The sequence below is a fragment of the Egretta garzetta genome, unplaced genomic scaffold (assembly GCF_000687185.1).
Source record: "Egretta garzetta isolate BGI_Z169 unplaced genomic scaffold, ASM68718v1 scaffold270, whole genome shotgun sequence".
Taxonomy (NCBI): domain Eukaryota; kingdom Metazoa; phylum Chordata; class Aves; order Pelecaniformes; family Ardeidae; genus Egretta; species Egretta garzetta.
In genome coordinates this window covers 1878364-1892589 of record NW_009258274.1, presented here as the reverse complement: position 1 = coordinate 1892589, position 14226 = coordinate 1878364, and the positions used below count along the sequence as shown (strand labels likewise).

The 14226-nt window shown below is 41.1% G+C and overlaps 1 protein-coding gene across 1 annotated transcript in view; it reads right to left on the bottom strand.

Annotated features, from left to right (window-relative positions):
• The window catches only part of CDC23 (cell division cycle 23), a 15870-nt gene extending 9043 nt beyond the window's left edge, over positions 1–6827 (bottom strand). Inside the window, exons 1-2 of the mRNA XM_035891121.1 lie at positions 6792–6827; positions 147–335 (exon numbers count right to left, since the gene is read on the bottom strand). Coding sequence (XP_035747014.1) covers positions 147–335; positions 6792–6827 — 225 coding nt within the window. The remainder of the gene's footprint in view (positions 1–146; positions 336–6791) is intronic.
• Between the last annotated feature and the right edge of the window lie 7399 nt (positions 6828–14226).

Sequence of the window (14226 nt, the reverse complement as noted above, 5' to 3'; positions counted from 1 at the left end):
TCACAGCCCCGCGCACTGAGCGCCCCTCGCCCCGTAAGACGCAGCCTTCTCTTTGGGCGAGCTCGGGAGGCCTCGCTTCCAATCAAAGGAGACGCGCTGAAGCCTTGGCGCCTGATTGGCCAGTTGGCGCTGAGGCGCGCACTTACGGCGTAGCGCTCGCGCCGCCCGCGATACCGGGACCGGCCCGTAGGGTTTCGGTACCTGGGGAATGGGGAGCGGGCGCCGGGTCCCGCCTGGCCTCTCCTGGGGCTCCTTCGTCCCCCGCTCTCAGTGCGGCTGCCTGGGGGCTGGGGGCCCTTGCTGGGAAGCGTCGTCTTTTGGAGCGGGAGGGGGAACTACAGCAAAACAAGATGCTTTGGGAAAGGCTAACTGTAAGGGCTCTAAGAGCGCCTTTACTTTCTGGAGGTGTGGGACTGCTTATCTTAGTGCCGGTCTTGCCTCCCCATTTTCTGAGCTTTGCCTTTTTTCATTCTTGGGTAGTTTGCACCTGCTTTTTGCATGCTATTTGAACGTTGTTAACTGTTTGGACTTTGTGCCTTTCTGCTAAAGTAGATAATCGTCTTTCTTTAACAGATGTCTACGCTGCAGTGCAGAAGCTAATGTTTTTTGAGGCTACAGATTGAGGAGAAACAAGGAGTAGACAAATCCAGAAGAAAGGCCTTTTCAGAGAAGTCTGAGAAAGTTAGTACTGTAAGGAGACCTTTGGGAGGGCCTTCCCCCAGTTAGCAGCAACTGAAAATCTTTTTCACTTGCTGACTTAGTGTTTAATTTATTTCGAATTTTCCCTCTCCTTTACGTAATTAAAATTTATCTGGTTTGAGCCTTAGACTGGCAATGCCTGCTGTTGGATGAAACCTAGGGACACAAATCCAGTAACACTGAAGCATCCAAGAAACACCAGTCTTTCTAGTTGATTAGTTCCTAGCTCATAGCAGAAATGCTGTGTGTTACCTTGCCCTCGGGTTCTAGTCTTCATGGTCATCTGATTGTTTCTTAACTGGGGTATTTCAACTTGCCTTTGTATTGATAACACCTCCTCACTTAGTATCATTAGAAAATTTTCACTCACATACTGCTACTCCTTGTGCTAAAAATCATGATTTAAAAACATTAAGTAGAAGCAGTCCTAATACTGGTCTCTCAAGCCTGTACTTTTAACCTGTATTTGCTCCTTCATTTCAGCCTCTTTATTTTCCTGTTGCGTTTTTCCTGTGATGCTCTGGGAACTTCACGGGAATTACACTAGAATGTAATTTAACTCTGTATTTTTTTTATGGTGTTTGGTTCTAACAGTACAGAAATTTGAGCACTTGGTTTGGAATAATTGTGCTCCACAACTATTCAAGCTTTTCCAAAAAGGTAATAATACACCTTTATCCTCGTGCCACTATCAGAATTAGCTGCAAGCTCACTGGTAATGAAGGGAGTGTAATAGATTAGCATGATGTCACCATACTTGATTCATTATTATCACAAGGAAAGATTTTTTTTTTTGTGAGTAACTGAATGTCACTATTTTTTATTACACCGAATCCAGTTTAGATTCTAAGGCTACCACTGGCTTTCAGTTTGTTGATGATTACTATGACAATTTCTAGGTTGTGACTATGTTGATCTGGAGCCATTTAATCTGGAGCAGCCCGCTGAAATCAAGGTTGTTCTACAAAGTTTGACAGAAATAGGAACAGCCCAGTTTATTGCTTAAGTGGGAAACAATGGGTTATTTATAGTCTGTCTTGGTCTTTCAAATAGACAAAGCAAATTAGTCCATTGTTTGAAGTCTGATTTTAATATTACCCGTTTTCTTCCTCTCTTAATTTTAGGCAAATATGTTGCAAGTTCAGCTGTAGCTTTGACAGAAAATACTTCTATTACTCTGCCAGCCTGTATATCCAAGATGTAAATAAAAACTTCTTTGTTATTCTTGTTATTACAAAGATGGGTCTAGTCATCACAAAACGCCTGACTCATTTCTCATTACCTCTCTACTTGCCCTGCCCCATAACACAGATCAAGACACTCAGGATTTTTTATTCTGAAGATAAATTTTTGTTGTCCTTACAGTCTTTTGTGTTCTCCATATCCAGGGATGAGCTGCTGGAGGGGGCTGTTCTGTACTCCTAAATTTTGTATTTGATTTGTTTGATAGTTACAGTGTTTTAATTTAAGGATGTTCCGTTTTACAAGAACCCAATGAGGGATTCTTATGTGTGTGTCTGTGTGTGTGTGAATTAATTTTATCAAAGCCTGTTTATCTTCAGTTTTGGGCCCACTGGGTATTGCATGCTCTTTTCCCACCTGGAAACTGTGACAATACACTTGAGGTGCTCTGTGAGATTTCAGTAAGAAATACATAACCTGCGAAAATGCACAAAGTGCTACTTATTTGAATACTTGCTGAAATCTAGGCAAAATATCCTTTATGTCAGGTTCCTGATGTGTGCCACTTGGGCAGCTATGCTCTAGCTGTTCATGTGATTGCTCTTCTAGAAGAGCAGCAGTCCTGACAGCTATGACTTATTGAGCTGTTTAGTGAGAAAACGTTTATTATTTGGTACCTAACCAGGTGGATTTGTGTGTGTGAATAAGCTGTCGCTGCAGTAGCTCACCAGCTGCTGAAATTGTTATTTGTGGTTCCTACTATTCAGCAGAAGGTGGCGCTTTGGGCTCTTTCTTGAAGCAGCAAGAAAAGGATGAAAGGATACTTAATGATGGCTGAGGTCAATAATTCGATTGCTCAAGATTTGCTTCATAATGAGAACTCATAATTCTTCCTGTCATTCCATTGTGTAATAGATGCATCTTTTAAGTGACACCCAGGGCTGGCTTTTAGAGCAGGGGACTAATTAAATCCTCTGTGCATGAAAACTGATAATATCTTGGGGAGATACAGATTAACTTAGCTGCACTAACTGGGTGCCGTTGGAAGAGCAGGAGTTAGTTCACCATGTCATTGCATAGCTACCTGGATGAGACTGTCTCTAGTCCCTCACAGAAACATGGTAACAAAACCTGTGAAAGTCAGTGTGGGGGGGAATTATGTCCATCATACACATGGGTTGGGTAGATAGTTAATTTAAAAGGATTTTTTTTTTTTCAAAGTTAAAATCTTCAAATGTACGGCTGATGCTCGATAAAATCCAATGTAAGTGGCCTTTACCAGTCAAGTATCTTGCCAATACAGGGAATTTAATCTGTTGACAGAGTTAGAGAAAATCCAGACTTCTGCATTATCTGAATTCAAATTCTTTATTATGATGCTATCAAACTTTTTAACTTGTTTAAAAATCAGCTGTGATTACAGGGCCTTGTATAATTTTACACTGAGAAATTGATGTGATAAGAACTATTATTGCTTGTATTCTCTATCTAGCACAGTTAATGCAACTCCTACTTTTGCTTGTTGAACCGTCTGCCAGGACATCATTAAGGTTAGAGCTTGGAAACCATGTGACCCTAAGATGCAAGGGAAACCATTTATACTTGATTTATATCAAGACTGAAAAATAAATTCTCACAAACTGTGGATAGTTTCAAAAGGCAGGAGATTGCCTGTCAGAAGTGAAAAAGGTCACCCAGAAATTTGCATTAGCTCTGTGACACAGTTACTGAGTTCCTGAGTGTGGAATTACTTTTATTTGTTTAAGGGGACTCTTGTCAGACAAAACTCCTAATCGCATGGGCAGTTACTGAGTTCCTGAGTGTGGAATTACTTTTGTTTGTTTAAGGGGACTCTTGTCAAACTCCTAATCGCATGGAGACAAGCTTTTCTTTCCAATATCCTTTATGTTTCTTCTTTCTAATAGGGTTCTTACTTCCAGAAATGAGAGTTATATTTCTGCCTGGACTGTATGTGTACGCTATGTTAGACCTCTTTAAGTGACCTTTGGTTAAAAAAAAATAGTGTGATGAATCTTCTTAAACTGTCTATCCTGTAATTGAATTTTGGATACTTGAATTGTACAATTTCTAGGGAAATTTGAAGGTAACTTCTTTAGAACTACGGACTTTGGTATATGTGTGTATGTATATATGTAAATAAATATTCTGTCCATGTAGTAGTCAAGATGTTTCTTGTTCTTCAAGACCAGGACATAGGTTATCAGGTGATACCGTTTCAAAGAGTGCCACTAGCGCTAATGGAAGATCTTTGAACAATTTCTGCCTCTTGAAAAATGATACTTCAGAAGGTTTAGTGTGACAACAGCACATTTTTTAAGAAAAATTTTTCTCTGCTGGAAAACAAGAACTTGTTAGGTACTTGCCATATTTTTGTAACTATTTTGAGCAGAACTGAGAGAAAGTTTGTTTGATCTGACTCTCTGACCTTGTGGGATGTGTTCTACACTGTGTTCTATGGACTGTTTAAACTGCATCATCCTCATGTGAAATGGCACAAATAGGTACAATCTGTAGATGCTGTAAGTACAGTATTAATACGTAGACTCTTGCAAGAATTAGCTAGTAAGAGCAATAAGTTGTTGTGTATGTAGCTTCATTAGAAAGTGACCGTAATATCCATTTATATACTTTCACTCTGCATTTGTAAAAGGTTGTTAATTGCAGATACATTCCCAGCCTGTAGAGTAGCTGTATATAACCTTTGGTGTCAGTGGGAGGCCTTTTATTGTGATTTAACTGTAGCCAGATTATCAGTACTGCCAAATACTTGTTCCAGAACTTTATTTGATCTTTGTGGTTTTTCTAAATTGCCAGACTTAAGTCCACAGATAGGCAGCCAAACATTTATTCCTTTATAAAGTTGGGGTTTTTCCCCCTAATCAAAGAAAGTAAGATGGGAATATCTAAGACCAAAGTAAGTTTACTGTGAATAAAACTTGGCCCCTTTTTCTTTTTTTTCTCTTTTTTTTTTTTTTAAAGACACAGCCCTGTTGGGCAGGTAGTGCAGCTTGAGAAGCAGAAGTGTTTTAACTTCTGTGTATCAAAACCAAAGCCATCACCACGTGAAACTGTAGTTCAGTTCCAAAATGATCATGTCATCGCACAGCCGATGACAATCAGCCCCCTTGCTTGCTGTTGTTATTAAGGAGATCAAAGATGCAGTAGATGTATGTTTAAGTAGGTAATCTGCTTATTCTGCAGAAGTGTGTAAAATGGATGCATAAAAAAATTCTCACTTTAGAGGTCAGGTACCACACAGGTGCAGCATCAGCTCTGCTAACAAAAATGGCATTAATCCTGTGAGCTGCTCTGATCTGTGCTAAATTACCCATCCTTGCTTTTAGGGACTTTTATATAACTTCAGTATGCTCTACCTTCATGGTTTTGTTCTTAGTCTACTAAGGTGGTGTAGGCTAGAACTTATCAATTGTCAGTGTAAAAAGAGGAAACTTTAGCCCGTCTCTAGTTCCTCTGCATAGTGCTGTTGATGCTTGGATTCCTGGTATAGGTGCTTAGAGATAGTACAGTACTGGAGAGAAGTGGCAGAGCCATTCTTGGAATGTGAGAGGGGAGATTGGCAGCAAGAGGAAGGCTGATAGGGAATTGGGAGGATATACAAAAAGGTCGATAAGAGCAACACTAGCAGCTAGGACTGGGATCTCTTGGATCTCAGTAGATGGTCCCTGGAAGGGAGGGAGAACCACAGAGAATGCTAGAGCTGTAAAGGAGAGGGCATGTCAGTGGTACCAATTCAGCTTTCTCTTAATTTTAGCAGCAGGTAGGGCTTGGCTACACTTGTCCTGCTTAGATACTTCTGGAGCATTTCTGATTTGAATAACCTCTTTGCAATTCTCACCACACCAACTTTTTCTTCAGAATGAATGTTAAAAGGGGTGGGGTTAGGGGGGTGGTGAAGAGGTATAGAAATATTTAAACAACTCAAAGGTCTACAGAATGCTATTAGACCATGGGACTGGAGGGACCCAAGCAGCTGGGACGGGGACTCTGTAAGGTGTGGGGAGCGGTAGGAAGTAGGGAGTGGATGTTCAATGTATGTGGAAAACAGCTGCCATCATCGATCGTCCTTCTTCAGGGTACTGTGCGGTTTTCAGTAAGGTCAATAAGAAGTAGCGAGCATGTTGGAACAGGCAGCTCTGCTGTGTGTCTCTGCTATTAGGAAATTCTCAGTGTAGGATTTTCTGCGCTCAGAGAAGCACTTGTCAGAACCAGCTGGGGACCATCGGTTTGGCAGCTTCGTGTTCTTGGTGGCCTCGGTGGAGTTCAGGTGTTTGGCTTTTCTAACAGGAACTCTTTTCCACACTGGTTCTGACACGGTTATTACAGCGGTGAAAGTGGCAATCTGACACTGGTCCCAGTAGCTCTGGAGGTGATTGCTGGCAGAGTCATTAATGCTTGTTTCAGGTAGTGTAAATCTTTTAAGGCCAAGACAAATCTGTGAGTGGAACAAGTGGGATCAATGAATAAACGTGAAAAGAATGCAAACCCACAGGAGGAGGAAGAATTTCTTCATATAAACTGGAGGTCTGACAAGTGATAGGAAATTAAGAATGTTATGAAAAAAAAAGCAGAACAGAGCTTCGAAGTGAGGTGCATTAGTGTGGACAGTGATCTTGGAGCAAAATTAGACGCTCCATGCTGGTGAAATGACACTTGAAATGCACTGGAAAATGGGATGTTAGGGTTTGCAATCTTTGGGCAGAATGGAAGGGGTGGTCTTTAATATAATTTTTCCATCTTCAGTTTGTAGTATTTTTTCCCCCCCATTATTTCTTCATGCATATACCCGTTGTTAATCTTGTAAATCATGTATGCAGCACAGCAAAAGCCAGGAGACATTTATTAATTATGGGGAATTGACTGCAGGATACCTCATGTGACAAAGTAGCATTATAGTCCACAGCCATAGCGCTGACCAGTACAATCTAAAATGTCTGATGTCCAGTGAGCGTGTTCACATGAGTAATGGAACACAGACTATGAGCTTTTTTCCTGGTTGTTGGATGCAGTGCTATCTCCCCTTTGCCCATAGGCGACAAACGGTGATAGAATACACTGCAGGGGAAGTTTATAACTGCCCTGATGGAAAACAGACATGTCTTCAATACAGACATGACAGAATAATATCATTCACTGCAACAGTTGTTTACTCTTTTTCATCAGAATGTCAATGACAGGTACAGCGCAGATAGTCCTGGAAAGCACGTAGTCCTTGTCCACAAAATCACAGCATGCGTAGCAAGGCAGCAGGCTTTCATACCTCACTTGTACATCCATGTTCTGTGTTACAGGGATTGCCAAGGGGGAGAACTTGGGGCTGTGATAGCCACTGGGTTTCATGTGGTAAAATCTGCTCTGCCCCCTGGAGACTCTTCCATTGGTGGTAGAGTGAGCAGCCAGATTTCATATTGCAAACGATGAGTTGTGCGTGCGTGTTGTTTTCTGCTTGTCTGCTCTGCAAGGGCAAAATGAGTGGTCGAGGGACAGTACTTTCTTAACCTGTCATTGGGCAAAAATCTTGAAATGAAATATTAAAAATGTCTGAACACCTTTAGTTTCCTTTGCCATGTTGCTCAGACTGCAGTTGCCTGATCCTTCTTCACCCACTCCAGGCTGCTTTATCCTAATGCCTCTGTCGTACTGGTGGTAGCAATTATGCAGTTGTAGAATCAACTGGATTGGGAAACTGCTCTGGCTTTAAACAGATTTTGGGTGAAAGAGTGCTTCAGCTTTCAGCTGAATCGTCTTGTCCAGCTTGTGGGGATACCATAGGACTGCTCACTTGGATGGCAAAAAGGCTACGAGAGTGTATGGGAAGGATAGGGCTGTCCTGTGCAGCAGCAGTTTGGGCTTAGTTTGCATTCAGGTGGTTTGGAATCCATGTGTTTCACCTGGTAGCGAGAAGGCAGTGCTAGTTGTGAAGAGAGTTTTGTAGCGTGGACATCTCTGTGCTGGGTGCTTATGGACTAAAAGAGGTACCAGAGGCAGGCAGGCTGAAACAGCTCCCTGCTGGAGTTGACCCAGTGGTTTGGTATGAAAAACTGTGGTTTTCCTCCTGCAATTATTATTTGTAAAGATCTCTATAAGAACTGCAGAAGAGTATGGGCTCTTATATCCTGATTACATCAGGGTTATTTTAATTTTATTTGAGTGCTGGATTGCTATAGACATTTTGAACATCTGGTCCAAACACCATTAATGCGTGCTGTTGTTAAGGTTACTCATTTTATGGTTAAAGTATTTTATATTTAAGGTTCTCTCTCTATTGATAAGAATTTCTCAGTATTGCTAGAACCCTATAGGCCTTTGCATGTAGCTAACAACAGTCCTTGCAATTTGTCCTTTTGATCCGTTATCACAGACCACTAGCTTTGTGCAGCCAAAAGTATTCCTGCTCTAAAGGAAGTACTGAATTTTCTGTGTGGAATGCAGCGTAGCATAATGAAAAAAGTGCCTTAAAGTAACGTAACAGAGTACTGACCGTTATTTCTGTTGGTGCTGCTACGTAAAGGGTGGTGCTTGAACAACAAGGTCAGAACAGGTAGTGGCAGCTACGAGTTTACAGTAAATTGTCTTTTTTGGAAGTAAGGAGATAGAAAACTGTCTTGTGACCCAGAAGCCACTGTGAGAGAGTTAGAACTATCATATTCTTCATTTGCAGTATGTGCAAAATTGAGATGGGGAACATTTCAAAGCTGAATAATGTGTTCATTTTGAAGCTGAATAATGTGTTAAGATGCAGTTCAGAAAGCTTTAACTTTCATCACAAATAATAACTTCATCGGCATCTGAAATAATTTTTCCTCTGATTCACAGCAGGTAGCTATTCTTTCTATAATCTTTATCGCCTGCCTTCCCGCTTCAAAACTGAATTCCAGGAAATCTGCCTATGACTCAAGTAATGCAGCCATATGACATCAGAGTAGGCTTTTGTGTGTTGTCAGTAATATCTTTTTATCCTCTGTCTTGCTCAGATCTGAATTGCTTTCATGGGAGGTTAATTGAGATGAAGTGACATAAAATGCCTCTGAGGACTCTGGAGTCATGCAGCAAAAGTGTTTACTGTGCCTGAATCGCTTCTTTGTATCTGAGAAATCCATTGACTCATGCCATATATTTTCTGTTTTGAAGAGATTTTATTTAATTGCAGCTTCTGATGAGCTTCAATGTAGTATCAGCTATGCCTGCATAACTGGCCCGAGTGCTCTGAGGAAACCAGCACGCACCATTTGCTTAGCACGTTGCCCACTAAGCCCCCTCTCACAGTGAGACCGTAAACAACCAACAGTGCAGGTTCTTAAGGATTCTACTAGTCAAGAGCCTTCGGACTGTTGCTAAACTGCAGTTCCCGACTTAATGGGGAATAGACTTGCTCCCTTTTCAAGAGACCAAGACAGTTGCTTTAACCAGTCTTCAAAAACTACAGTTAGGCTGAATTGTAGGAACTTGATTAGTTTGATTGGATTGTATTTAGTGGGCTGCTATGCATCCTAGAAGTCATTGAGGAGAAGAGAGACTGGAAACAATATATTGAGCGGTGGTCTTTGTCTTGCAGGTGAGCAGTAGGAATCTGTGCTTGATGAGCAGCCTGATCAGCACTGAGATCCTGCAGCCTGTGGTTCTACCGGCACCGCTATCTGACCTAAGTCTGCTGTATGCTGGAAAGGTTAGTTCTATACCTTCCATCCTGGTTTTGATGCTCATGGTTGTACACCTAGATGGTAATGAAAGAACTAATTGGGCTGACAACCCATTGTTGTTTTGTCCTGGGGCCACTGGAGCCAACATGAATTTGAGGGAAGCGAATGTGGGAAGGCAGAATCGCCCCCTTCGTTATTGGTGAAAATTTACACCGGAAGAAGTAGAAGCTATAGATATGCAATGTTGGGGGGTTTTTTCCTCCCCTCCCCTTAGGAATTGAGCGTGGAAGTAAAATGGTGGTCAAAGCTGCTGGTAGTTTCCTTGTGCATCAGATGTGTGTTACTGAGCAAGTGACCGCAGATTTCTAATGTCAGGAAACTTTAAAAAGTTCTTTCTGCAAATCCTTGTATATATTTTGTCTGTGCAGGCATGGTGGTTTTTTACTTTTTCACTATACTTGCTCTCCATTTGAGAAAAGAGGAGGATGTTTTATGGTGATCAGCAATCCTTTACTATGTTTTAAAACAGCAGCATTTTATACGATTTGGAGTGATAATTTTGACCTTACGAAATAAATAAATGACCGGTACCCACAGCTCCTCCTGATTGTAAGAGGGACTTGTGGTTGCTCAGCACATCACAAAATCAGAATGCTTAGCATTTCCAGTTTGCATCTGTGTTACTGAGAAGATATTTTTAATAGGAAGGATGTCATCATCAAATTGATCTTTTTAAATAAAACACAGTATTTCTCTAATATTCTTTTGAGCCTTAGTGTTGATTAATGTTTTCTGCATATTCCCTTAAGAAAAAAACAAGTTCTTTAAATAGCAGCTATAAAACCAACTTCTCTCCAGCAAAAGAATGTTGTGACTGTTTTCTGCATAGGAAGTTTCTGTGGGGCTGATGAAGGCATAGTGCAAAGTAGAGCTGGATGTTTAGAGAACAAAAATAAAACAGAGGCAGATAGTTGTCAAAAGGGTGGGATAGTCCTAAGGTGCTGAAGATGCTTGTACTCTGGCTACCCTTGTAGAATTTACCTTGAAAAAAATAGCTTGTGTTGGCAGTTATGGACAGCTTGTGAGAGTTGATGCGCATCATCACTGCTCAAGAGCAGAAATCTTAACTGTAGTGTCTGAGCAAGATGATAGAATGAGAAGACTCATCTAGGTTTGTTTTTTGTTTTGTTTTTGGGGTTTGTTTGTTTGTTGGGTTGAGAGGTTTTTTAACAGCCAGAGTAAAGAAAAGTTCAGCAAGTAAGAAAATGGAGAACAGTTGAGGAGTTTGTAAAATGGAACTTGTGTTGTGTGTTGTCCTTTACCCCTACGGGAGAAAAATAGAGAGAACGTGACAGGAAGAAACTTGTATAAAACCTGGTACCTTAGAAGGCTCTTTGGACTACTAGGAAAACCTTGATTTGTGAAATATTTCTGGTTCAGAAAAAGTCAAATAACAGTTAGGCTTGATGAGCAAAGCAGGAGTTGTGCAAGATATGTCATGGTGTGGTATTTTAGTAATCCGTGACTCTTTTCTAGTAGACAAGCTTTTGTAGTTGGAAGCAGTAAAGCTGTGTGATCCCCATGTGGCTCAGACACTGGACTGGAACACAGGACATGAGTTTGGGTACTGATGCTGTGCATAATCTTGTTTGGATTTGGGTAAGTTGTTTAATTCATCTTTGGTTGTAGATACACAAAATGCACAGTGTCACACAGAATGGTTGATGTTGGAAGGGAGCTCTGGAGGTCATCTGGTCCAACCTCCCTGCTCAAGCATGTCCACCTAGAGCCGCTTCCCCAGGACTGTGTCCTGATGGCTTTTGAGTATCTACCAGGTGGGAGACTACCGCTTCTCAGGGCAACCTTTGCCAGTGCTTGGTCGCCCTCACAGTAACAGTGTTTACTGATGTTCGGAGGGAACCTCCTGTGTTTCAGTTTGTGCCCATTGCCTGTTGTCCTGTCACTGGGCACTACTGAGAAGTCTGGCTCCATCTACTTTGCACCCTCCCTTTGGGTATCTGTACACATGGATCCCTGTTGGAGCCTCCAGGCTATACAGTCCCAGCTCTCTCAGCCTTTCCTCATAAGAGAGGTGCTCCAGTCTCTTCATTGTTTTTGTCGGACTCTCTCCAGAATGTCTGTGTCTCTCCTGTACTGGGGAGCCCAGAAGGGGACACAGCACCCCAGGTGTGGCTTCACCACTGCTGAGTAGAGGGGAAGGATCAGCCCCCTCAACCTCCCAACAGCCCTCTTCCCAATGCAGCCCCGGGTGCCTCTAGCCTTCTGTGTGGCAAGGGCGCACTCTTGGCTCATCTTCAGCTTGGTGTCCACCAGGATCCCCAGGCCCTCTTCTGCAAAGCAGCTTTCCAGTTGGGTGGCCCCCAGCATATACTGGTGTGTGTATTAAGGAAATAATCTTTCTGCTTCATAGGCCTGGTGTTAAAATTAAATTAAAAACATTTTTCAGCAGGTTAGGTTTTCCTGTGGTGGTGATAAAATGAATTTTAATTAACTTTTCAGTATAGTTGTGATGACTCCTCAAATTTCACCAGTTCTTTTGGAATGTAATGATTTGTAAGCCTTGCTCAAGTGAAGAATTTCTGAGGACATGGTGAATATCCAAGTAAACAGCAATGCTAGATTACAGGGCTTTTATTACCTGTGCTAATTAGATTAAAATTCCTGGCTTGTTAACTGAGCTGTACTGATTTGGATGGAAGATAAAGTAGTGCCCGTGTAGACTTCTACCATGTTGATGAATTGCTGCAAAAGTGGTTTCTGCTGTCACTGGATCTGATACAAATGCAAAATTTATTTCCTTGATGTAACAGTGTATCATATTAGACATCCTGAGGAAAATGAAGTTAAATACTACTAAAGTATGTTCTGCACGTAATTGACTTTATTTTCTTTAATTGGGAGTGATGCCGTTCTGAAACAGAATTTAGTACATCTAAATTGTCTGGTGCTAGCCGCATTATGATGGATTAGAAAGTCCAAGAAACCCAATAGTGACTTTTATGACATAGCTTGTTTCCAGTTAATTTTCCACAGGCTAACAGAAATTGGGGAATTAAGGACCTTCAGTTTAACTGGTGGTTTAACTCCAACTGATATGTTGAGTGTTAACTCAAGCCATTGTAGTACTTAGTTTAGTATTTTCTGTAATCCATGCTTTTAAACTGTTTCTGAGAGAGTTCTGTGAATTTTGTCTAGAGGCCCAGGTTGTTAAATTATTTTAAACGTATATACAGAATATGTCTCATCTCCTCCCCTTTAAGAGCAAGTAATATAACACACACACCCAAACCCCGCTAGATTAATATAATGGAGATGCAATATAAGGGAATTTGTAGGGATGTTTTTAATGGCAGCAGATTACTTTGTTTTTCTTATCATCATGAAAAGTTAGGATGACTCATGATCATCCTGGAGTGCTTATTAAAATACAACATTGTAAAAATTCCTGGTAACGGTCTTGGTTGAGGAAGGGAAAATATCACTTTATATAGGTTTACTGCCAGTGGTACATGATTTACTGCTTATCCTCATTCTGTTTTATTAGGTACTGACATGAACTGGAAGAACTTTTATGGCACTTCATGCCTTCTCTCCCCAGGTTGCATAGTGGCATTTAGTCAAATGACTGTTAATGATTAAGTTAATAAAGATTTAAACTATTACTGCATCCCCCTTGAAAGATATCCCTTCATCTGCTGAAGGATGGCAGCTGAGCATACGTTCTCCTCTCGTCTGTTCTAACTAAAAGTGAAACAGGTTAAGTTGAATTACCATGGTGTTTCAGCGGACTAGAAATGTGTGGCCATTTGAAGGATACTTGTGTTTTAAAATTGCTCTAACTTGTCTGAAGTCATCTTCCCCTGCTGCTGTTATGCTGCCAGGGTGGATAAGTAAGGAGATTCTATATTCAAAGGCAAAGAGGAGGCTTTTCATGCTCCCTGAACCAGTGCTTTCTGCCTAATTGAAAACTGAAACAAAATCAAGTGCATGTATTCCTGCTTAGTAAATCGAATTTTTTTCTAGTAGCTTCACTTCAAGGAATGTTGGTGTCCTGTCCTCCTTCAACCTGGCCACTCTAAATAAGCAAGCTAAGAGAGGTCTGTGGGTACCTAACTTGTATAATTAATTCAGCTCTACAGACATATCAAATTAATAACTAGCAAAGAAGGACCCAAAGAGGACTGATTCTAAGAGCCTGGAGTTTTCTGTGAGTGACAGGTACAATAAGCAGGGATGATTGGACTGAATCCAGGCAGTTTATAAATGGAGAAGTCGGCACTGGTAGCATGTCACAAGAGTGTACGCACAAGATTTATTCAAGGAACATTTAATTAAACTGGAAGGTAATGGAAGATACAGTGTGTAGCTCTTCCATTATAGAAAGTACTACACTGCTTAGATGATTTATTACTGGGGAGAAATAATGGCTTCGTGTTTTTCCAGGACACAGTATGAAAGTGCTATATAACATCTGAAAGCTACACAGATTACATTGATATAACCTTCAGAATTTTTATTATGCTGAGTTGGTTTTTGGACTGTATGTCCAAAAGCAATAAATTTTGGTGGCCCCCATGAAGAGTTTGGGGTACTGTTATTTAAAAAGCACGTTTGACAAATACTACAAAAGTCAGTAGTGGAGCCA